The 25454-nt window shown below is 38.0% G+C and overlaps 1 protein-coding gene and 1 non-coding gene across 2 annotated transcripts in view; one reads left to right on the top strand and one right to left on the bottom strand.

Moving 5' to 3' along the window:
* Window positions 1–25454, top strand: part of LIN9 (lin-9 DREAM MuvB core complex component) — a 77233-nt gene that overhangs the window by 3990 nt on the left and 47789 nt on the right. The window contains exons 2-6 of the mRNA XM_037737810.1: window positions 4005–4037; window positions 6737–6831; window positions 8594–8698; window positions 18641–18774; window positions 20001–20126. Of these exons, the coding sequence (XP_037593738.1) occupies window positions 4005–4037; window positions 6737–6831; window positions 8594–8698; window positions 18641–18774; window positions 20001–20126 (493 nt within the window). The remainder of the gene's footprint in view (window positions 1–4004; window positions 4038–6736; window positions 6832–8593; window positions 8699–18640; window positions 18775–20000; window positions 20127–25454) is intronic.
* LOC119470884 lies at window positions 1141–1243 on the bottom strand. Its single transcript, XR_005199849.1, has one exon. It is a non-coding gene; the product is annotated as a small nucleolar RNA U13 (small nucleolar RNA).

Below are 25454 nucleotides of genomic sequence, written 5' to 3'. Positions count from 1 at the left end.
CAGGCTGGAGTGCAGTGGTGCAGTCTTGGCTCACTGCAACCTCCGCCTCCAGGGTTCAAGCAATTCTCCTGCCCCAGCCTACTGAGTAGCTGGGATTACAGGCATGTGTCACCAAGTCTGGCTAATTTTTGTACTTTTAGTAGAACCAGGCTGGTCTTGAACTCCTGATCTTAACTCATACGGCCTCCTAAAGTGCTGGGATTACAGGTGTGAGCCACTGTGCCAGGGCAGGGCCCTTCTTCTTCTGTTTCTGTTTTTTTTTTTTCCTTTTTGAGACAGGGTCCTGCTATGTTACCCAGCCTGGAGTGCAGTGGCTATTCACAGGCTCGATCCCACTACTGACCAGCACGGGAGTTTTGACCTGCCCCGTTTCCGACCTTGGCGGGTTCACCCTTCCTTAGGCAACCTGGTGGTCCCCCGCTCCTGGGAGGTCACCATATTGATGCCGAATTTAGTGCGGACACCTGATCGGCATAGCGCACTACAGGCCAGAACTCCTGGGCTCAAGCAGTCCTCCCACCTCAGCCACCTGAGTAGCTGGGACTACAGGCACGTGCCACCGTGCCTGGCCAGGGTCCATGTTCTTTAAATTTTTTTTGTACTACCGTGTAACTTCTTAGTGGCAGCTATTACAGTTTCAGTTTTGTATTTCTTTATGTGATTGTTTGGTTAGTAGCCCCATCAGAGCAGGTAGGGTTTCTGTTTTCCTAATTGCATTCCCAGCTCCATGCACAACACCTGGCGTACCTCTGACCTTTCTTGCCATTCTTCCCTATGCAAGCAGTCACACCTCCTCCCTTCTCAGGACTTAACCTACTGTTTCTTCTGCCCAGACTCATTGCTTTGATTTCCTGCTCTCTCACAGCTAATTTTTTAAGATGTTACCCCTCAAAAAGAAACCTTCTGTACTCAAAAGTAAAGCAGTTAGTACTTAAAGCAGAATGATTCCCCCCCATCAATATCACCTTGTTTATTTTCTTTACCATAAGCTGTAATTATTATGTACTTGTTTATCATATATATGCCTCTTCCTACTAGAATTTAAGTTCCCTGCAAGCAGAGGCTTTGTCTGTCTTGTTTCTTGGGTTAACTAACCCTAGCCCCTAACAGAGCTTATGGTAGGCATTCAATAAAAATTTTTTCCACATGGTTAATGTGCTGACTTTTAACAAGGTTTTAGGGAGGCACATCTCACACATGATTATGAAAACCCAATCATCATGCTTATGAACTACAAAAGGGTAGAATCTTTGGATTAATAAACACTCCTTGTTAGAGCAAGATTCTAATTTAATCAGATTTGCCTGACTGAAAAATCCATGTTCTTAACCTATTATTATTATTTTTAAAAGATGGGATGGGGCGGGGGGGACCCCACCACCATTAACCTATTATTTTTTGATTGCTCAAGAAATAATACTAACACCATTATATCAAAAGTCACTGTGTAATATGTGCATTGTTCTATGCACTTTTATATATATTAACTCATTTAATCTTCATTTTACAAACGAAGAAACAGTAGCACAGAGAGACAAAGTAACTTATTTAAGGTAACATGCAAGAAAGTGTCAGGACCAAGATGCAAACATAGCTAGTCTCAATCTGGAACCTATTCTCTTAACCACTATGCTATCCTGCATCTAGAAAAAGGGAAAAATGGCTGGGTGCAGTGGCTCATACCTGTAATCCCAGCACTTTGGGAGGCCAAGCCAGGTAGATCAACTGAAGTCAGGAGTTTGAGACCAGCCTGGCCAACATGGCGAAACCCTGTCTCTACTAAATATACAAGAATTAGCTGTGTGTAGTGGTGCACACCTGTAGTCATAGCTACTTGGGAGGCTGAGGCAGGGAGAATTGCTTGAACCCGGGAAGCGGAGGTTGCAGTGAAACGAGATTGTGCCACTGTACTCCAACCTGGGTGACAGAGTGTGACTCCATCTCAAAAACAAAAAAGAAAAGGAAAAAGGGTTAAAGATGATTGATCAGAATCCCCAAGATACGATTCCTGCCTTCATGGAGCAGGAATGGATATCCTTATGGCCTATACGTCTTCCTTCAGATCTCTGCTTAAGTATCACCTTTCATAGAAGCTAAATGTGAACGCCTTATATATGAATAGCCTTCCTTCTCCCCGTTCCCACCCTGCATATTCTTTTTATTCTGCTTTATTTTTTCCATAGTGCTTATCGTGACTTAATAGCTGTTTTTGTTTGTTTCTCCTCACTAGAATGTACATTCCATGAGAGCAGGGAGTTTGACTGTTTTGCTTGCTGTTGTCATCCCCATTGCCTAGATCAGGCAGGGACGCATGCCATTAGCATTCTACATATTCATCGAGTGAATGGTTACTACTTTTTCTCAAATGCACTATATATCTCTTGGTACACAGATGTGTGCATTGTCTATTATTACTGCTTTACAGTTGTGTTGCATTGTTTGAGACGTTTTAGCAAGATTTTATGTCATTCACTCTCCATGACTTTACTGCCTTTTGTCATTAAGCTTCATTTGCTGTACAGAAGCTGTTATGGTGTCCTGTTAACTATTCTTCACATCTAGGCAAGAGAGTAGGGTGAAAGTAAGTGTCTTTAATGTTAATAGGTGTCTGTTTTACAAGTCTCTTATACTGACCTGTGGAGGAAAAAGTCAGTTGAGGTTTAGTGATCTGAGATGCATAGTGTTTAAGGATCTGAGATGAAGTGATTCATAACTGCCATACTTTATCTGTTGCTTCTCATTTTAAGTCTATTATCCATTTATATGAGATGTAAATCATGGCTGCTTTTGTTAAATAGCAAGGAGGATTAATCTGTCCTGTCTGATTTTTGTTCCTAGTTCATGTTCTTTTTTATTTAATCCCCTGAGATCATCCTTAATTATTATTTTTCAGATGACTTGGACTTTGCAATGTATACATTCAATTCTGAGATTTTTAAATTTACTGGTTTCTTGCTCTCAAAAAACTTCTTTCTCTATTGATTCTTCTGCTTTCCCTACCCATAGATCCTATCATTCATTCATACCAGAACCTGTAGCCTGATGTTTCTCCAGGTGGGTTACCTGCAATAGAATCCCCTGTTATTTATTAATAATATAGATTCAGTATAGATTGTGCATGTATGAGGAGCTTCCTGGTTATTCTAATTTATTTTGTATTTTTTATTTTTTTGAGACAGAGTCTTACTCTGTCTCCCAGGCTGGAGTGCAGTGGCGTGGTCACAGCTCACTGCAGCCTCAACCTCCCAGGCTCTAGCAAGCCTCCCACATCAGCCTCTTGAGTAGCTGAGACTGGAGGATGCCCAGTGAATTTTGAAAATTTTTTAAGAGTCAGAGTCTCCCTGTGTTGCCCAGGCTGGTCTCGGACTCCTGGGCTCAAACGATCCTTCCCACCTTGGCCTTCCAAAGCACTGGGATTACAGGTGTCAGCCATCACACCTGACCTCTAATGTACACTAAAGTTTGTTTTATCCAGTGGACCCCTCCAACTTTATTCTAGCCCATCTTGGCTGTTCTGTATTCCTCTCTCCAGCTTAGATCTTGAAGTATTGCATTCCAGACTTTCAAGGGACTTATTGCTTACTCTGACAGTCCCTGAATCATTTCCATTGTGTTTTTCCAGTCCATTACTACATCAGTCTTTGCCTCAATAGATATCAGTGCCCTTTCTCCATTCTTCCAGCACCACAGCATGCTTGGATGAGGATCCAAAATTACCTCTGTCCCATTCTTCCTCTTTCTTCACTTTCTTCTTCTGGAATGGTCTCCAGTTTTCACAGCTTCAGCAAGACTCTCATATGTCTGTCTCCAGTTCTTTCATTACTCTATCTGAGTTCTGGTCTATAGTTTGAATTGTCTGCTAGATATTTCTAATTGCGCATTCCATCATCTCTTCAAACTGAACATTATTAAAACTAAATGGATCACTTTTGCCCCCAAACCAAGTTCTTTTTCCCTCATTTTTAAATGAAATAATTATTAATATGTTTTATTTTTAATTGCAGGCTCTTCAGCAAAAGCCCTTGTCAGTTTAAAAGGTAAGTATAGCATTTTTTAGATATACCATAGCTAGAAGTCTATTTTATTAAATTAATTTGGATATAGTGTTTCCATTTTCCTTCTAAGTTATAATTCATTATAGCTTTTCAGTCTTGGTTTTTACTGATAACCTTAAGTTAATATGCTTTTATAGGAGAATTGATCCTCGGTTGTTAGAAATTATTTTTAAAAATTTCTGAAATTATTGATTCAAAAACTCTAATTAAACATTCCATAAATATATTGTTTACATTAAAGGCATTTGTTAAACAACTGTGCTGAGCTATATGTTTGCATAATTGTTTGTTTCTTTTTGAGATCGTCTCTCTCTGTCGCCCAGGCTGGAGTACAATGGTGCAGTCTTGGCGCACTGCAACCTCTGCCTCCCAGGTTCAAGTGATTCTTGTGCCTAAGCCTCCTGATTAACTGGGATTACAAGCATGTGCCACCATGTCTAGCTAATTTTTGTATTTTTAGTAAAGATGGGATTTCTCCATGTTGGCCAGGCTGGTCTTAAACTCCTGGTCTCAAGTGATCTGCCCACCGTGGCCTCCCGAAGTGCTGGAATTACAGGTGTGAGCCACTGTGCCCAGAAGAATTTTTCTTTATTTTTTGAGACAGGGTCTCAATCTGTCATCCAGGCTAGAGTGCAGTGACGTGATTATGGTTCACTGCAGCCTCGATCTCCTGGGCTCAAGTGATCCTCCTGCCTCAGCATCTTATGTAGCTGGGACCACAGGCACATGCCACCATGCCCAGCTATTTTCTTTATATTTTTGTAGAGAAGAGGTTTCACTTTGTTGCCCAGGCTGGTCTTGAACTCCTAGGCTCGAGGAATCCTGCTGCCTTGGCTTTGCAAAGTACTGGAATTACGGTTGTGAGCCACCACACCTGGCCCATAATAGTTTATTTTTAAGAATTTTCCTTTCTCCAGGCACGGTGGCTCATGCCTGTAATCTCAGCACTTTGGGAAGCTGAGGTGGGTGGACTACTTGAGCTCAGGAGTTCGAGACCAGGCTGGCTAACATGGTGAAACCCCATCTGTACTAAAAATACAAAAATTAGCCAGGAGTGGTGGCAGGCTCTTGTAATCCCAGCTACGTGAGAGGCCGAGGAAGGAGAATTGCTTGAAGCTGGGAGGCAGAGGTTGCTGTGAGCCTAGATCGCACCACTGCATTCCAGCCTGGTTGACAGAGTGAGACTCTGTCTCAAAAAACGAAACAAACAAACAAACAAAAAACATTGCTCTCTAAGTATGATGCCTTAAAATAAAAGGATGATTCTAAGAAAAAGTTTGACATGTTCCTTGGTCTCACTGTTTCTTTTGGCAGGTACATGAGACTAACCCTTTTAACATAGTCTCTTTAAAATTTTACCTCTTGTTTAAGATTCTGGTAGGTAAATACATTTGGAACCAAGCTAAATATTCTCAAAGGTTTATGAGTACTTTTGGTCTTCAGAGCTACTGTGTTGTACTTTGGATTTGTGATTTACCAAATTAAATCCTTCTTGCTTGAGAAGACCACTTGTCTTCCAGAATGCCTCAGTTTCTTTGCCTAGCAGGATCAACTCCATCTCCTCTCTGTTCTTTTGTGATCCTTAAAAAGTATTCCATTATTCTGTTTCTCCCAATATTAAACTCATTTCTCTCTCTCTCTCTTTTTTTTTTGGAGACTGAGTCTCCCTCTGTCATTCAGGCTGGAGTGCAGTGGCGCAATATCCTGGCTCACTGCAACCTCCAGCTCCTGGATCAATCCATTTTCATGCCTCAGCCTCCTAAGTAGCTGGGACTACAGGTGTGCATCACCATGCCTGGCTAATTTTTGTATTTTTTGTAGAGATGGGGTTTCACCATGTTGGCCAGGCTGATCTCCAACTCCTGGCCTCAAATGATCCGTCCACCTCAGCCTCAAAGTGTTGGGATTATAGGCATGAGCCATTGCACCTTGCCTAATTTTCTTTTTTATATCAAATGTTTCATATATTAAAGCAGAAAACATTTAGAAATATGCCCTAAATACAGGCCCAGCATTGTGAATCATTCCTGTGAACTCAGCACTTTGGGAGGCTGAGGCAAGAATCACTTGCGGTCAGGAGTTCCAGACCAATCTGACCAACATGAAGAAACCCTGTCCCTACTAAAAATACAAAAATTAACCAGGCATGATGGCACACACCTGTAATTCCTCTATTGAGGAGGCCGAGGCAGGAGAACTGCTCGAAACCAGGAGGCAGAAATAGCAGTGAGCCAAGATTGTGCTACTCTACTCCAGCCTGAGTGATGGAGCAAGTACTCTGTCTCACAGAAAAAAAAAATGCTCTAAATTCAAGGTTAGAAAGGGCTTTTTCCATTTTTTATTCCCGTGCTTTCAGAATTGTACCAAAAATTATGAGATCATTCTTGGCAAATTGAAATGGAGAAATTATTAAAAATCCAAAAAGAAAGAAAAAGAATTACATGTTTCAGCATGGACATTTAATACTTTCAAGATGCATTGCTTTATCAAATTATTTAGAGCGTTTGAAAGAAAAATATAAAGAAGCACTTTTTCATTTATAGTAGACTAAAGTTATTATGGTCAGTATATTTTTTTCATATTGGTAAATATTTTAGATATATGGCTATTATTAAAAAGAGTATTCATAGTATGAAATCCTTGGAACTCAGCCAAAATTTTATTAGTATTATTTATTACAGAGGGAAGCTTATCTAACACATGGAATGAAAAGTACAGTTCTTTACAGAAAACACCTGTTTGGAAAGGCAGGAATACAAGCCCTGCTGTGGAAATGGTAAGGAGTGAGTTTTTCTTACACTTTAGAATAATTATAGCTAAGTTGTCTGTATTACTGTCATATGTGTAAATTCTTGCAGCACAGTAAAAAATTTATAAGCTTTTTTCCCAACCTCAAGTGTCATTAGGCACTATTTGATCTTATTTAGGTAAATTAATCTGTAGCCAGTGATAATCTGGTTATCATTAAGCATTTGTTCAATAATTGTATAATAGTTTCTTTAATTAGGAAAAAAAAAACTACAACTTATATTTTTATTAGATATGCAAAAAATTTTACATGGCTTTGCTACCTGCAAAGTATCAAAGTAGTAAGGTATCAAAATCTTGTATAGCGTAGCCAAAAAGAAAAAAAAAATCTTTGTGTAGGTCAAAGGTAAGTGCATTTAGAAGTGGGAAGTAGAGATGAGCATATAATTGACATGACTAACAGTTTTAGGAACTCTTTTTCTCTCCTGCTCTGCCAAGTAGCCAGGAGGTTTTAAGGGTCTGTCATGAAACAGTCCTGGAGTTGGGATAGACAGCAGCAGTCACTGTAGCCTGGGCAACTGACCACAGTGAATGTGAGGGGCTTTCCTTACTATGTAATTCCATCATCTTCATTCCCTTCCTCTTCTCTGCTTGTGGTCAGAGAAGGAGGGCAGTGTAGAACGGACTTGATGTCAGGGCTTCATGTTTAGAGTATCAAGACTGAGTGGGTTTAATTTCTTTTTGTTTTTCTTTTTCTGAAATGAGGTCTCGCTCTGTCGCCCAGGCTGGTCAGGAACTTCCAGGCTCAAGTGATCCTCCCCACTCAGCCTCCCAAGTAGCTGGAACTACAGGTGTGTGCCACCATGTCCGGCTAATTTTTAAAATTTTTTTGTAGAGTTGGGGTCTCATGTTGCCCAGGCTGGTACCTGGGCTCAAGTGATGTTCCTGCCTCGGTCTTCCAAGGTGCTGGGATTATAGGCATGAGCCACTGTGCCCAGCCAGAGTGGATTTAATTTCAAGAGTTCATATACCTGAGTGGATGCTGCCCATATGTTGTTAGCCCTCTGTACCTGTTTCTCTTCCAAATAGGCATGAGTGATGGGAGAAGGCTTTGAAAAGGATGTGGATCTTAGCTATTATTTCTGTTTCTATTAATGAAACCTCTGAACCCAGGGTGAACTGTAAGATTTTTCCTACTACAGACCCTTAAGTGTATGACGTATATTTGATACTTAAACAATTTTTCTAGTTCTGTGGGTAATTGTCAGATATCTATCATTACGTATCTTGTATTCTTATTTAAAGATGAAAATTTGGTTAACAATTTTTGTCAGCAGATCTAGTATAATAGTATACATATTTAGGCTTACTCTTCTAGAGTGATTTAGAATCTTTGGCCTAGCCCAACCCTATGCAGCAGATGTATCATGTCACACACCCAGTTGGTATTAACCCAAGCACCAACATAATTTGAACTGGAATTTACAGAACTTATTTTCCTATCATCACTGTCCAAGGCTGCCAGTGTACTAAGGAGACTTGGGGTTCAAGTTTTACTTTATTTATCAGCTAGGTATTTCATTCATAAGCAACTTGCATAAATACCTCTTACTGCTTTCTAAATCTGAGATTATTTATATTTGGCTTTGTGTGCTTTGCATTGCCCATACTTTATCCTTCCATACTGCTGATAATCCAGAGTTAGCTCAGTTTTCCAAGTATAGAACTGTATTTTGGAACAAAAGTGGGAGGGTTCAGTTTTTCATTAAATGAAAACATTTCTATCATAGCCTTTCAGAAATTCAAAACGAAGTCGACTTTTTTCTGATGAAGATGATAGGCAAATAAATACAAGGTCACCTAAAAGAAACCAGAGGGTTGCAATGGTTCCACAGGTATGTGTGTGCTAAAATTTTGTTTCATTGGAAAGGAAGTAAGCAAATGCTCAACCTAATAAAGTTTATATTCTGTTACATTTTGAGTAACAAGTTCTTTAAATCAGTACAGCTACTCTGGTCCTGTTTTAGTTACCTAGAAAACCGTTATTTTTTTTTTATCAACTTTAAAACAGAATAGAAAAGAAAGCCAGCTATCAGTCCCACAAATGCACACTTTTATTTTAAGCATGGAGATAGTAGAGGAATTTGACAACATGGAATCAATCTGTAGGTTTGCACAGAAGAAATAAGAGGGAAAAAAATATTTTACTTGGTCACCAAGAGAAGTATGTTGAAGACTTCCTTTATCTAAGAGAGAAAATTTTTTTTTTGAGACAGAGTCTTGCTCTGTCGCCCAGGCTGGGGTGCAGTGGCGTGATCTCGGCTCACTGCTACCTCTGCCTCCCAGGTTCAAGCAATTCTTCTGCCTCAGCCTCTTGAGTAGCTGGGATTACAGGCGCACAGCACCATGCCCAGCTGATTTCTGTATTTTAGTAGGTACGGTGTTTCACCATGTTGACCAGGCTGGTCTTGAACTCCTGAGCTCAAGTGGTCTGCCCACCACAGCCTCCCAAAGTACTGGGATTACAGGTGGGAGCCACCTAGCCCAGCTGAGAGGAAAATATTTAGCATGAAATCTTATCTCCTAATTTATTTTTGACATTTAAAAACTCACAGGGGGCTGGGCACATTGGCTTATGCCTATAATCTCAGCACTTTGAGAAGCCACTGTGGGTGCATCACTTGAGGCCAGGAGTTCAAGACCAGCCCGGCCAACATGGTACAAAGCCCTGTCTCTACTAAAAATACAAAAAAAACTATCTGGGCATGGTGGTACATGCCTGTAATTTCAGCTACTTGGGAGGCTGAGGCATGAGAATCGTTTGAACCCAGGAGGTGAAGGTTGCAGTGAGCCAAGATCATGGCACTGTACTCCAGCCTGCGTGACAGAGCAAGACTGTCTCAAAAAAAACAAACAAACAAGTAGTGGACCTGTAAAAATCAAAGGAATGAAAATTGGATAGGAAAATGCTAACTTTAAGGGTAATGTAATTTTTCTCTTCTGATATAATCATTCTCTACTTCTCTTTCATTATTTTTCAAAGTCTTATAAAACAAGATTTTCTAATATAATGGATGATAGAGGTAATTTTCTCAAGGTTGTGTTTTTTTTTTCTTTTTGAGATGGAGTTTCACTCTTATTGCCCAGGCTGGAGTGCAATAGTGCACCCTCAGCTCACTGCAGTCTCCGCCTCCCAGGTTCAAGTGATTTTCCTGCCTCAGCCTCCCGAGTAGCTGGGATTACAGGCATGTGCCACTATGCTCAGGTAATTTTGTATTTTTAGCAGAGACAGGGTTTTTCCATGTTGGTCAGGCTGGCAGGCTGGTCTCTAACTCCCGACCTCAGGTCATCTGCCCACCTTGGCCTCCCAAAGTGCTGGGGGGCGTGAGCCACTACATCTGGCCAGATTTCCCCCCCCGCCCTGCACCGCAATGACATGATCTCGGCTCACTGCAACCTCCGCCTCCCAGACTGAAGCGATTCTTGTCCCTCAGCCTCCTGAGTAGCTGGGACTATAGGCATGCACTACCACACCTGGCTAATTTTTGTGTTTTTAGTAGAGACAGGGTTTTGCCATGTTGGCCAACTTGGTCTTGAACTCCTGACCTCAAGTGTTCCACTTGCCTCAGCCTCCCAAAGTGCTGGAATTACAGGCATGAGCCACCACACCCGACTCAAGGATTTAGCATTAAATAAACTAAAAGCATGACCAGCAATCTACCAATAAAAACTCTTACATGCCTTATGATAATTTTAAACAGGAAAATATGTTCATGTTCTGTAGAATGAACAGAAATGTATCTTGAAGTTTAAAAAAAAGTTGTCAAAGACAAGTGCACATGAGCATCTAAAAATTTGATCTTGTAATCCCAGCACTTTGGGAGGCCAAGGCAGGCAGATCACTTGATGTCAAGAGTTTGAGACCAGTCTGGCCAACATGGCAAAATGCTGTTTCTATAGTAAATACAAAAATTAGTTGGACGTGGCGGCATACACCTGTAATCCCAGCTACTCACTTGAACCTGGGAGGGAGAGGTTGCAGTGAGCTAGGATCACGGCTGTGCACTTTAGCATGGGTGACAGAACAAGACTCTGTCTCAAAAAATAAATTAATTAAATTAAAGGATAATAGTAATTTGATCTTGTTGAAACCAAAATGCAATGTGTATTTCTTGGCCAAGTTAGCTGTTGAATACAAGGTTGAATGAATATAAGAAATAGTTAAATAACAATTTTGTTAGCTAGACTTTGGAAGAGCTATGTTACTAGGATAATCTAGATGATTCACAAACATACAGAAAACTGATCTTTATGACTGTGACACTGTCCTGTCCCAACTCTATCCACTGCCTTCCTGGGCACATCACTTCTTCTGGGACTATTTTACAGAGTCCTTTTTAGCCATACAGAGAATTCTGAGCAATTCAGACCAAATATAATGTAGGATAAACATGATATGAGACTTCCTGAAATATGAGAAAAGTTTTTATATCCTCTGAGTTTTCTCTTTACCAGTTGTAGCATCTCTAGTTCTTTCCATCTTCATTTACCTGACATGGCTTGTTCCCTTACCCTCCTAGTCATGTCTTCTAAATCTGTTGGATTTTGTCTGTATGTTTATTTAAAGAACATCACCCAGAGCTGAAAAATTACAAAAACGAACTTTCATTGAGTATTTATTATGTGTTGAGTCCTGTTCTAAACACTTCATATATATTACTTTGATTAATCTTCATCAACTCCTATGAGATAGATTACTGTTACATTATTTCCCATTTTGTAGATGAGAAAACAGACACAGATAAGTATCTTGCTCAAGACGTCAAAGCTAGGAACTAAAGGCTACTAACAGGCAGCCTGTCTCCAGAGTCCTACTTTAAAAAGAAAAAAAAAACAGCTTTGTTGAGATATACTTTACATATACAAATCATCTGTTTAAAGCTTTCAATTTGGCTGGGCACAGTGGCTCATTTTGGGAGGTCAAGGTGGGAGGATTGCTTGAGCACAGGAGTTTGAGATGAGCTTGGGCAACAAAGTGAGATCCTGTCTCTACAAAATTTTTTTAAATCTATTTAGCCAGGCATGGCGATGCGCACCTGTGGTACCAGCTATTTGGGAGGCTAAACTGGGAGGATCACTTGAGCCCAGGAGATCGAGACTATAGTGAGCTGTGATCAGGCCACTGCATTACAGCCTGGGCAACAGAACAGAGACTCTGTCAGTTTTAATAATTTATATTTCTGGTCTGGTGCAGTGGCGCATATCTATAATCCTAGCACTTAGGGAGGGTAAGGCAAGTGGCTGACTTGAGCTCAGGAGTTCCAGACCAACCTGGCCAACATGGTGAAACCCCAACTCTACCAAAAATACAAGAATTAGCTGGATGTGGTGGCACATGCTGTAGTCCCTGCTACTCAGGAAGCTGAGACAGGAGAATTGCTTGAATCTGAGAGGTAGAGGTTTCAGTGAGCCAAAATTGTGTCACTACACTCCAACCTGGGTGACAGAGTGAGACCCTGTCTCAATCAATCAATAAAAGATTCCCTCTAACAATTTGAATCTATTTTCCCATACCCAGCAGAGGAGTCTTTAATATAGTTTTATATTCAATGAGCTGCCAATACCCTATTTAAGAATCTGGGTCAATAATGTAGTAGAGGCTGGATGTGGTGGCTCACACCTGTAATCCCAGCACTTTGGGAGGCCAAGGCGGGTAGATCATGAGGTCAGGAGTTCAAGACCAGCCTGGCCATTATGGTGAAACCTCCTCTCTACTAATAATACAAAAATTAGCCGGGCATGGTGTTGCTCACCTGTACTCCTAGCTACTCTCAGGAGGCTGAGGCAGGAGAATAGCTTGAACTGGGGTGGGGAGGTTGCAGTGAGCTGAAATCCCACCATTGCACTCCAGCCTGGGCAACAGAGCAAGACTGTATCTCAAGAAATAATAATGTAGTAGCAAGAAATAACACTTTTTGTGATAAGAGTATTTTATAGTTATTTGGTTATTTATGCTAAATATCTCCTCACTTATAAAATTTTTCTTTTAACATTAAAATTTTTTTTTTTTCCTCCTGAGAATGGTCACTGAGGGAAAACAAAGAAAAACAGTTATTTTTCTAAATGCAGTGTGATATCCTGAATTGGTTTCTGGAACAGAAAAAGGATGTTAGTGAAAAACTGGTGAAATCCAAATAAAGTCTGTTGTTTAATTGATAGTATTGCACCAGTTTTGGCAAATACCATAGTTATTGTTAAGATATTAATGGTAGGGAAAGCTAGGTGAAGGGCATATGGGAATATGTACTATCTTTGCAACTTGCCTGTAAATCTACAATTTTTCCAAAATATAAAGTTTATAATAAAAAAATTTTGAAATTTTGACCCTAACTCACCATCCCAATATGTACTTTCCTCATAGAGTAATAACCACAATAATAATTAGTTTGATTATTATTTTGAGATTATCCTTTTGAGACCTTTTAAATATACTTTTAATGTATTCGTAGAAAATAATATTGTTTAATGTATATATGTTTTTTCTTTTTCTAAATGTGTACTAAAAATTACATTTGTAATGTTTTCATGGTATTGTGCCATGTGTCATTCCGTAATTTTTTCATGAACTTGAGTCTTCATATTGTTAGATATATGAATTGATCCTTCACTATCTTTTTAGATTGAATAAAATATTTAAATGTGAATAAGAAGGGCCATGTTGATTGATATAGATAGATAGATAGATAGATAGGAAGGATTCAATGTTTCATTTCTTTTTACTGTTGAATAATATTGAATTTTATATCATTATTTATAAATTCTCCCATTTGGGAGCATTTAAATTGTAAGTTTTTACTTTTACAACTAATGCTGCAGTGAACATTCTGAGCATGTTTATATAAATTTGCAAGTGTTTTTCTAGGACAGATGCCTAAGATGTGGAATTGCTGGTTCATAGAATATGCACATTTAAAGTTTTTAAATCAGTACCAAATATTCTCCAAATAAATTGCAATGGGGCAGGACACGCTGGCTCATGCCTGTAATCCCAGCACTTTGGGAGGCTGAGGCAGTTGGATCACCTGAAGTCAGGAATTCAAGACCAGCCTAGCCAACATGGCGAAACCCCGTCTCTACTAAAAATGGAAAAATTAGCCAGGTGTGGTGGCAGGCACCGGTAGTCCCAGCTACTCAGGAGGCTAAGGCATGAGAATAGCTTGAACCTGGGAGGCAAAAGCTGCAATGAGCCTTGATCACACCACTGCACTCCAGCCTGGGTGACAGAGCAAGAGGCTGTATTAAAAAAATTTAAAAATGGCCGGGTGCGGTGGCTCACACCTGTATTCCCAGCACTTTGGGAAGCTGAGGCGGGTAGATCACGAGGTCAGAAGTTTGAGACCAGCCTGACCAATATGGTGAAACACCATCTCTACTAATAATACAAAAAAAAAAAAAAAAATTAGCTGCTCATGGTGGCACATGCCTGTAGTGCCAGCTACTCAGGACTGCTGAGGCCGAAGAATCGCTTGAACCTGGGAGGCGGAGGTTTCAGGGAACTGAGATTGCGCCACTGTACTCCAGCCTGGGTGACAGAGTGAAGACTCTATCTCAAGAAAAAGTAAAATAAAAAAATTTTTAAACTTAAAAAAATTAAAAAAAGAAATTGTACTGGTTTATATTTCCTACTACCAATATGTTAGAGTCCCTGTTTTCCAAATGCTTCCAATTCAGCACAGAACCAAGCATCCAGATTTTTGCTAATCTGATATATAGAAATAGCCTCTCACTTGTTTTAGTTGGCATTTTATCCAAGAGCAAAGTTGAGATACTTTTCATATATTTAAACATGATTTCTTTTCTGTAAACTGTTTATGTCTTTCTCCTATTTTTCTATTGGATTGTGGGTCATTTTGTTCCTAGTTTATAAGAATTTTATATATATTAAAAATGTTGGCCTTTGGAGGTTTATAATGGCCTTTTTTTGTTTCTTTGTTTAGAGTTTATAGATTGTTTTTTGACTTTGTATTTTTCGACATAGGATTTTAAACGATTTTAAGGGTCAAATATAACTTTCTTACCTTTTAAATGACTTCTTGAGTTTGTCATGCTCAGAAAGATCTTTTCTACACTAAAATTTATAGTTTTAGAATTCTCTCATATTACTTATTTCATTTTTTTGGTTTAAATCTTCAGTACATCTGGAATTTATTTTGGAGTAAGGGATGAGGTAAGATTGCAACCTAGTTGTTTTTTTTTCTTTGTTCCAGAGGGCTACTTAGTTATCCTAGTAACATTTATTGGGTAATCCATCTTTTTATACATTGATTTAAAATGCTGCCTTTATCAAACCTAAATTTGTATATGTATTTGGTTTACTTCTAGGCTTTCTATCTCTTTGTCTAGCATATCTCTGTATGTGCTAGTATCATATCATTTTGGCTGGGCATGGCAGCTCACACCTGTACTCTTAGCTCTTTAGGTGGTTGAGATAGGAAGATCGCTTGAGCCCAGGAGCTCAGGACCAACCTGGGCAACATAGTGAGAACTTGTCTCCATTAAAAAATACATAAATTAGCTCGGTGTAGTGGCACATGCCTGCGGTCCCAGCTACTTGGGAGGTTCAGGTGGGTGGATGGCTTGAGCCCAGGAAGTAGAGGCTGCAGTGAGCAATGTTTGCACCACTGCACTTCAGCCTAAGTGACAGAGACCCTATCTCAAAAGAACAAACAAAACCAAAACACACACACACAAAATTGTTTTAACATGATTTTATAGTGTGTTTTCATGCCTGGTAAGACATTAATGCATATTCTTTCTTTTTCCTAAATATTCTTATGCATTTATTTTTCCATGTCGACTTTAGAATTGACCAGGAAAAAATATCCTGTTGGCATTTTGACTGGGATTGCACTAATATAAATTAATTTGTGGGAAATGACATATAGGCAACATTGAGATTACCTAAGAACCGATTGTAGTTCCACTTACTCAAGTTCTTAGTATTCTACAGTAGACTTAAACATTTTTTTCCATGTCAATCTTATGTTTCTTAAGTATATTCCTAGTTATTTAATTTTTTTTTTTTTTACTTTGTTGGCTCCCCCACAATGTAGTTATTTCATTTTTTTATGTCTTTTTTTTTTTTTTTTGCTATTATAAATAGGATATTCTCTTTTATGGCCTAACCAGTTATTATTTACATATAGAAAAGATAGTGATTTTTTAAAATCTTGATTTTTGTATATCAACTTTATATTTACCCATTTCATTAAATTTTCTTACTGTTTTTAATGGTTACAGTTGATTTTCTTGTGTTTTCACCTACCAGGAAATGATAGTTTGATCTTCTTTCTTTCAAGACCAGCCTGGCCAACATGGTGAAACTCCATCTCGCCATGTTGGCCAGGCTGGTCTTGAAAAAAGTAATGAAATAAATTTTATTTTTCTTACCTGATTGGCCAACTTCTTCCAAACAGTGTTATGAAATAGTGGTGGTAATTGAAATCTTTGTCATACTAAGTTAGTGGTAGCAGTTGGAACCTTTGTCATTCTCATTGTCTTTTAATACCGATACTGGTTTTTGGGCTGGAGTGGGGAGAAATTTTTATTAGGTTAAAAAAGTATCCATTTGTTTTCTTGATCAGTGTAGCTAAAGGCTTTTCAATTTTGTTATTCTTTTCAAAGAATTTTTTGATTCACTTATTTTTTTCTACATTTTATCTTATTTATTATTCTTCTAAATTCCTTTTTTTTCTGCTTGCTTTGTGTTTACTCTGCTCTTTTTCTAGTTTTTTAAGGTAGAAGGATGGATTATTAATTTGATATTTTTCTTTTAGAATATAGGTTAGACTTAAAATTGAAGTTTATAAATTAAAATTTTTTCCAAGCACTATGTCTACTGTATCATTTAATTTTTGGTATGTTGTGCCTCCATTTCTATTTTTGTTCTGATAATTTTTTTTTTTTTTTTTTTTTTTTTTTTTTTTTTATTTTTTTTTTTTTTTTTTTTTTTTTTTAAGACACAAGGTCTCACTTTGTCACCCAGGCTGGAGTGCAGAGTACGATCATAGCTCACTGCAGCCTTGAACTCCTGGGCTCAAGTGATCTTCCTGTCTCAGCCTCCCGAGTAGCTGAGACTACAGGCACATGCCACTACAAGAATGTTTTTTAATAGATATTGTTCATATGCCTTTAACATCATAGAACTTTTCTTATTTTGATTTATTAATAATGGCATATTATATTAATAGTTTCTTATTACAGGATCATACTTACTTTTTTTTGAGACAAGATCCTGCTCTTTGCCCAGGCTGGTGTGCAGTGGTGCACGTGATTACAGCTCACTGCAGCTGTGACTTCCCAGGCTCACGTGATTCTCCCACCTGCGCCTGAACTTCTTGGAGTAGCTGGGACTATAGGCCGCATGCCACCATGCCTGACTAATTTTTTTTATTTTTAGTAGAGACAAGATCTCACTACATTGCTCGGCCTGATCTTGAACTCCTGGGCTCAAACAGTCTTCCCTACTTGGATTCTCAAAGTGCTGGGATTACATAAGCCTGAGCCATTGTGCCCATCCATATGCTTGGATTCTTGAATTCCACTGGATTGTGTTGTATTCTTTTGATATTCTGATGTTGATTATCTGTTTCTTTTTTAAAAAAGGGATTTTGAAAGTCCATACACATGAGTGACATTTTCTGAAGTTTTCTTTCATTATATTTTGGCAGATGTTATCTGTTATGCTGGCTGTAATGCCAGCGCTTCAGAAGGCTGAAGTGGGCAGATCACTTGAGGTCAGGAGTTTGAGACCAGCCTGGCCAACATGGTGAAACCCCATCTCTACTAAAAATACAAAAATTAGCTAGATTTGGTGGCACATTCCTATAATCCCAGGTACTTGGGAGGCTGAGGCAAGGAGGCAAGAGAATTGCTTGAACCTGGGAGGTGGAGATTGCAGATCACACCACTGCACTTCAGCCTGGTTGACACAGTGTGACTCCGTCTAAAAAAATAAAGTTGGGAAGGTTTTTTCCCTTCAGTAATCTGAAACATTTAAATAGCATTGAAGTTCTCTTACTTGTTACAGAATTCAGTGATGAAACCTGGACCTAGTGTTTTATTTCTGTCTCTCTCTGTGTTCATGCACGCGCGTGCACGTGTCTGTGTGTGCGTCTATCTCTTTTTTTCTCTTTTTTGTGGCAGGATCTTACTCTGTCACCCAGGCTGAAGTTAAGTGGTGTGATCTTGGACTCACTGCAACTTCTGCCTCCCAGATTCAAGCGATTCCCATGCCTCAGCCTTCCGAGTAGCTGGGATTACAGCTGTATGCCACCACACCTGGCTAATTTTTGTATTTTTGGTAGAGTTGGGGTTTTGCCATGTTGGCCAGACTGTTCTCAATCTCCTGAACTCAAGTGATCCACCTGCCTCAGCCTCCCAAAGTCCTGAGATATTACAGGCGTGAGCCACCGAGCCCAGCCTGTCTCTCTATCTCTTATAGCAGAGTTCTTCTTACTGGTCTTTACTGTCTTGTGAAATCTAGGAATATTTCATACAAACCCCTTGCTCCTATATGCCAAAATTGGAATTGTATTGCAGTTCAAACATGGAGGGACAAACATTTCACTTTCCTTGTCAGAATATGTTATGAAACTGAGGCTTTAACTTTGTAAGAAACATTCAGTGTTTAAAACAGCAACAAAAATTCCATGTTGAATATTGTTGAATCTCTTTGAGTACTTACACATAATTTACCTTTTGCAAATTTATTCAGTATTGTAAATGTTCATTTTTACTTAATGGAGCTATAAATTAATCTTTTTTTTATTGTATAGAAATTTACAGCAACAATGTCAACACCAGATAAGAAAGCTTCACAGAAGATTGGTTTTCGATTACGTAATCTGCTCAAGCTTCCCAAAGCACATAAATGGTGTATATACGAGTGGTTCTATTCAAATATAGATAAGTATGTATCATGGCTTATATCATGAATATTACTTGAATCAAAATTTAAGTTTTTCAAGTGTTTTAAGCTACAACATTTTCTAAAGGTCTATTTTGATCTTATTTTTTCCTGAATTTATTTTTCTATTCTGCCTTCCAGTTGGATCTATTCTGTTTGTCACAGTTTTCTTCCCTGTTAATCATTTTTGGGGAAGAAAAGTATACATTTTTGTGAAGAATTAATTGGAGTATAATTTCGGTGTTATAATTGTTAAAGACTATGGAGTAGAGATACCTTAAAATAACATTATTTGCAGTGAATGAGATTCATTTTATAATTGAGAAGTTAAGTGCTGGTATATCATAGAATAACCATTATTAATGGTAAAAAATGGCTTAAGATTTTTAGGAAGGTAGTCTTTCTAGTTTGGATATGGTACGTACGCATGTTAGGTATACACATATGCTTAAGTATAACATAGTATGAGATTTGGCTGAAATACAATCATTCGTCAGTGGAATTTACTGAAGAAAAATTCTTATTTATAATCCTTCCTCATATGGCAGTCATTGCTGCTTGCTTTGCTGGATATTTATGTTTACTCCCCTTCTCTGTTTTCCATACCAGTTGCCTACTCTGGAGCTTGTGAATCTAATGAATGTTTGTATTTGAGCCCAAGGCATTTATGTATCATTGCCAACACTGGTTCCTGGTTTCGCAGACTTATGAATAAAATTATTTTATTTTTGTCCATAGGCATAAGAGAGCTTTCCTGATGTCTCAGTGTGATCTGAGTTCTTCTGGGATCCCCCGAGCTAATCTAGCCCTCTAGAGTCCTCCAGTGTCCCAATACTGGTTTAATTTGAAAGAGGACTCCTTGGTGATGGTATTCCTTTGGGACAAAGATAATTTGTAGCTAACTTTGTTTATCTTCACCTGATATGAGGCCAGGGCCAGGATAGCCTCTCTGTATAAGAGATTGAGCAAAAATCAGTGTCTCTTGGAATCACAGCACAAATAATATTTCCTGAGCAACTTTCACACCACACTAGATGTTTCACAAATGCCAAGGATTTCATTTTAGCACTTTGAATTTGTGCTTATTTCGTGTGTGTGTGTGTGTGTGTGTGTGTGTGTGTGTGTGTGTGTATGGGGTAGAAGTGAAAGTTTAGCATTTTGTTGTTTTATGTGTTTTAAGAAATTAACACATTGTATGTAACCATTAAAATACTATTTCTGTTTTACAGACCACTTTTTGAAGGTGATAATGACTTCTGTGTATGTCTGAAGGAATCTTTTCCTAATTTGAAAACAAGAAAGTTAACAAGAGTAGAATGGGGAAAAATCAGGCGGCTTATGGGAAAACCACGGAGGTAAAAATAATGTTTTTGTTTAAAATGAAATCAAGCCAGGAGCAGTGCATGTACTTATAATCCCAATTACTTGGAAGGCTAAGATGGGGCATTCACTTGAGGCCAGGAGTGTAAGGCTGTAGTATTCTGTGATTACACCTGTGAATAGTCACTGCACTTCAGCCTGGGCAACACAGTGAGACCCTTCCTCTAAAAAAGAATTTAAAAATAAAATCAATAAATAATAGTGATTAGTATCATTACTCCATTGATTTTTTTAATCTTTAAAACGACTAGTACCAAAACATAACTTTTCGGAATAATTGATTATGTGTTAAATACATCCTGTAAACCAACTTTAATGTAGATGCTGTTTATACTTATGCATATTAAATTAAATGCACAATTTTATTTTGTTAGGATCACAGGCTTTGAACATAATTTTTTTTGTTTTACATTACTTGTGTCCCTCAATATTCCAAAAAATATTTAAGAATGTCCTAAAAAGTATTTAAGGATGCTGTAAAGTTCCATTTACATTTTGGTTATCTTTTGTGAAATCCTTTATCACCTCAGGAGCCTTCCCAGACGTGTCTATTTTACTTTATATAAAAGTAGAAAACAAGTTAATCTATCTAATACATTACTTTCTGAGAATTACTCTTTGTGTGAAATGATTTTTTCCTTTTCCATTGTTATCCTGGTAACACATTGGAAAACCTTATATTACTTTTGAGTGAAAATTGGAAATATGTTAGAAGAAGAATTAGATCATTAGTTCTCACATTATGTCTCTCTGCCTGGTAAAAAGTATGTGTAAGACTTTTTCATTTTAAATGGTGGGAAAGTTCAAGGAAGGTCTGTAAATATAAAGTGACTTGGACAAATAGAAATGGAATTTAGATTAATGATCTCTTTTGATGGTGATGAAATAGAAGGATAATTTTTAATTAAACTGCCAATTTTTTTTGGTATTAAAAGATGACCTTGCTGATGATGTTTTTAATATTTGTTATAATTAAAATTTGGTATGTTATTTAGTGTATTTCATACTCATAATTTATGGCCTTTGGTAATTACAGTAGGCTATCTTGGGGCTTTTTGCTATCATTTTGCATGTTTGAGCAAATTATTTCTAATTAACTATTTCTAATTATTGTCCATCAGAGTGGGATATTGTTCATTATTTTACTGTTTTGTCATAATTCTGTAGTTTGTTTGAGTGTCATTATAATATTTCTCTTGTTAATTTATCTCCTATTCTCTTACCATAGCATATTCACTCTTATAGTCCTTTAATTCATCAAGGTTAATTAATAGTTGAAGTATTTTTTCAATGAAGTATGTGGTTTTCCTTTCTTTGAGGAAGTCCAGGTATAATACAAATTATTTATACAATAATATCTTAATTTTAAAAATCAGTTGGTGAAACTTCATCCGGTTGGAAGATAAAAAGGAAGAAACAAAGAAAAATAAACTACCAGTAAGGAACTTAACAGGAAATGTGCAAGATACATATGAACAAATGTAAAGACATGCAGGATCTTGGAAAAGAAGACTCAACATCCTAAATTAGTCTATAAGTTGAAATCAGTCCCAATAAAACTGTTAACAGGTCTGTCGTCATTGTTGTTGAGACAGCCTTGCTTTGTCGCCCGGGCTGGAGTGCAGTGGCATAATCTCAGCTCACTGCAGCCTCCACCTTCTGGGTTCAAGTGATTCTCCTGTCTCAGCCTCCCAACTAGCTGGGATTATAGGTGCCTCCCACCATGCCCAGCTAATTTTTGTATTTTTAGTAGAGACGGGGTTTTGCCATGTTGGCCAGGCTGGTCTTGACCTCCTGACCTCAGGTGATCCACCCACCTTGGCCTCCCAAAGTGCTGGGATTACAAGCATGAGCCACCACATTTGGCCTCTCTTTTTTTTTTTTTTTTTTTTAATTAGATGAGTTAATTCTAAAATTCACATTTAAGAAGGGAGATATGAAGCAGGAAAATTCTGAAAAAGCAAAGTAATGAAGAGAAACTCCATTTTAAAGAGCACTTCAAAATAGATTATAAAGTGACCATAATTAAAGCAGAGAGGTAGTGATACATAAACAGAAAAATGAATGAAAAAGAAGAGAAAACCCAGATACGGTCACTATGGGAATTTTGTATAATAGTTGCAATGATTGCTTCTCAAGTACATGGTGAAGAAAAGAATGGATTATTTATTTAATGGAAATTGAGAACTACTGTTTAGCAGTCTATAGAAAAAACAGGTTGTTTTCATGCCTTACAACTAGGAAATATTTGAAAAGGATTGAAGATTTAAATATTTTTTAAAATGAGATTAAAACAAGAGAAAAACAAGGGAGAGTTTTACAATCTTGAATTGGAAAAGGACTTTCTCTCTCTTTTTTTTTTTTTTTTTTTTGTGATGGAGTCTTCTTTTGTCGCTCAGGCTAGAGTACAGTGCTCTGTGTTGATCCTGGCTCACTGCAACCTCTGCCCCCTAATCTCAAGTGATTCTCCTGCCTCAGCCTCCTGAGTAGAGTAGCTGGGACTACAGGCGCCTGCCACCATACCAGGCTAACTTTTGCATTTTTAGTAGAGACAGGATTTCTCCATGTTGGCCAGGCTGGTCTGAAACTCCTGACCTCAGGTGATCTGCCCGCCTCCGCCTCCCAAAGTGCTAAGATTACATGTATGAGTCACTACAACCGGCCTGGAAAAGACCTTTCTAACAGGCTTCAAACCTAGAACTCATAAAAGAAAACACTAATAAATTTAACTATACAAAAATAAGAACATTTTACACGGCCAAAAACAAAAGCCCATAAGCAGAGTTGAGAGACAGCGACAGAAATATCTATCACATCTTATCACAGAGAGCTAATTTCCTATTATGTAAAGAACTCCTATCAATAAAAAACTGTCAAGTAACCCATAATAAAAATGATTATAAATAGATAATTCAGACTGAGTGTGGTGGCTCACACCTGTAGTCCCAGCACTTTGGGGGGCTGAAGCAGGAGAATCACTTGAGCTCAGGAGCTCAAGACCATCCTGGGCACCATGATGAGACCCCATCTCTACCACAAAAAAAAAAAATTCAAAAATTAGTTGGGTATGCTGGCATGTGCGTGTAGTCCCAGCTACTTGGGACACTGAGGTGGGAGGATCATTTGAGCTCTGGATGTTGAGGCTGCAGTGGGCCATGATCATGCCACTGCACTCCAATCTGGGCAACAGAATAAGACCCTGCCTCAAATATAAGCAAATAAAATAAAAATAAAAATAGCCAGTTGAATGACACATGCCTGTGGTCCTGGCTACTCAATAGGCTGAGGTGGGAGGATGGCTTGAACCCAGGACTTTGAGACTGCAGTGAGCTATGATTGCCCCATTGCACTCCTGCCTGGGCAACAAAGGGAGACCCTGTCTCTTTAAAAACAACAACAGATAATCCATAGGAAAGGAAAAAGAAATGGCTCTTATAAACGTGAAACAGAATTCCGTTTTACTCATAATGGGAAATGCAAAATCAAAGTATGTTGAGGTATTGTTTTTAATTATCAGATGGACAGAGCTCATAAAGGTTTTAATATGTTGGGTTAGTAATGGTATGGTTAGATAGTCACTCATATGTATTATTGGTGATAGATTAATTTTATATAATTTCTGTGGAGGACAATTTGGTGATATCCATAAAATTTACAAATTCCTTGATGTTGCACTTCTAAGAATATATAACAGAACTACATGCACACAGATGAAATTACATGTACAAAGGCATTTATTGCAGTGTTGTTTGTAGTAGCTGAAGATTGGCGACAACCTAAAAGTCCATAAATAGAGAAATGATAATATAATGGTATTCCATATAATAGAAAACTCTGAAACCATTTAACATAAAACAAAAACAGAAGATGCTTTCTATGTAATAGAAATGATTGCTATGCTGTGCCAAGAAAAGAAAGCAAAATACACAACAGTGCATATTGTAGCTATATGAGGAAAATAGGGGAACATATGCATTTTTTAAATTGTATATGTCTAAGGTATCAGTGAAGGATCTATAAGAAAAGTATAATGGCTGGGCACGTTGACTCACACTTGTAATCCCAGCACTTTGGAAGGCTGAGGCAGGCAAATCATGAAGTCAAGCACAAGAACAGCCTGGACAATATGGTGAAACCCCGTCTCTACTAAAAATAGAAAAATTAGCCGGGTGTGGTGGTACACACCTGTAGTTCCAGCTACTCAGAAGGCTGAGGCAGGAGAATTGCTTGAACCTGGGAGGCGGAGGTTGCAGTGAGCCAAGATTGCACCATTGCACTCCAGCCTGGGTGACAGAGCAAGACTCTGTTTTAAAAAAAAAAAAGAAAGAAAAAGTATTACGATGATCCTCTGGGAAGCAGATGGGTAATGAGGAACACAGGTGTTAAACTTTTCAGTGTCTTTTGAACCTTTTAAATTACACATCATGTAAACTATATTCAAAAATATTAACTATTAACTATTCAAAAAACACTGTTTGAGTAAAATGTGGCTGGTGAAACCATGTATATTATATCCATAATGAATGAAGAAAAATAAATTTGTCAACTATAGGGAGATAGTATGGGTCCTGGGTTTTTATGTCAAGAGGACTTTTTTGGTATCTTTTAAAAATTGATATATACTAGTTATACATATTTTGGGAGTATATGTATACAATGTATAATGATCAAATCAGGGTAATTGGGATACCCATTACCCCAAACATTTATCTTTTCTTTGTGTTGGGAAAATTTTTCTCTTCTAACTATATGGAAATAGTCAATTAAAAAAAAAGTAAAAGCAAAAGAAAAAAAGTCAATAAATTATTAACTATACTTTTCCTACTATACTGTTGAATACTAGAACTTATTCCTTCTTAGCTAACTTCTCTTCATCCTCCCCTCCCTTTTCCCTTCCCAGCCTCTGGTAACCACCATTCTGTTAATAATTTCTACCTCCATGAGAGCCACATTTTTAGCTTCCATGTATAAATAAGAGTGTGTGATGTTTGTTTTTCTGTGCCTGGCTTATTTCACTTAACATATTGACTTCCAGTATCATCTAGGTTGCTGCAAATAACAGGATTTCATTATGTTTTATGGCTGAATAAGATTCCATTTTTGCATATATACCACAGTTTAAAATTCCCTTCATCTGTTGATGGACACTTAGGGTGATTCCGTATCTTGACTGTTGTAAATCATGCTACAATAAACGTGGAAGTACAGATATACTCATTTCATGTTTTGAATATACACATAACCGTGGGATTGCCGGATCATAGGGTAGTTTTTAGTATTTTGAGGAACCTCCTTACTAATTT

This window comes from Cebus imitator, unplaced genomic scaffold (assembly GCF_001604975.1).
Source record: "Cebus imitator isolate Cc_AM_T3 unplaced genomic scaffold, Cebus_imitator-1.0 Scaffold42, whole genome shotgun sequence".
Taxonomy (NCBI): domain Eukaryota; kingdom Metazoa; phylum Chordata; class Mammalia; order Primates; family Cebidae; genus Cebus; species Cebus imitator.
Note: the sequence above shows the minus strand (reverse complement) of the source record. Positions and strands in the feature narration are given on the sequence as shown.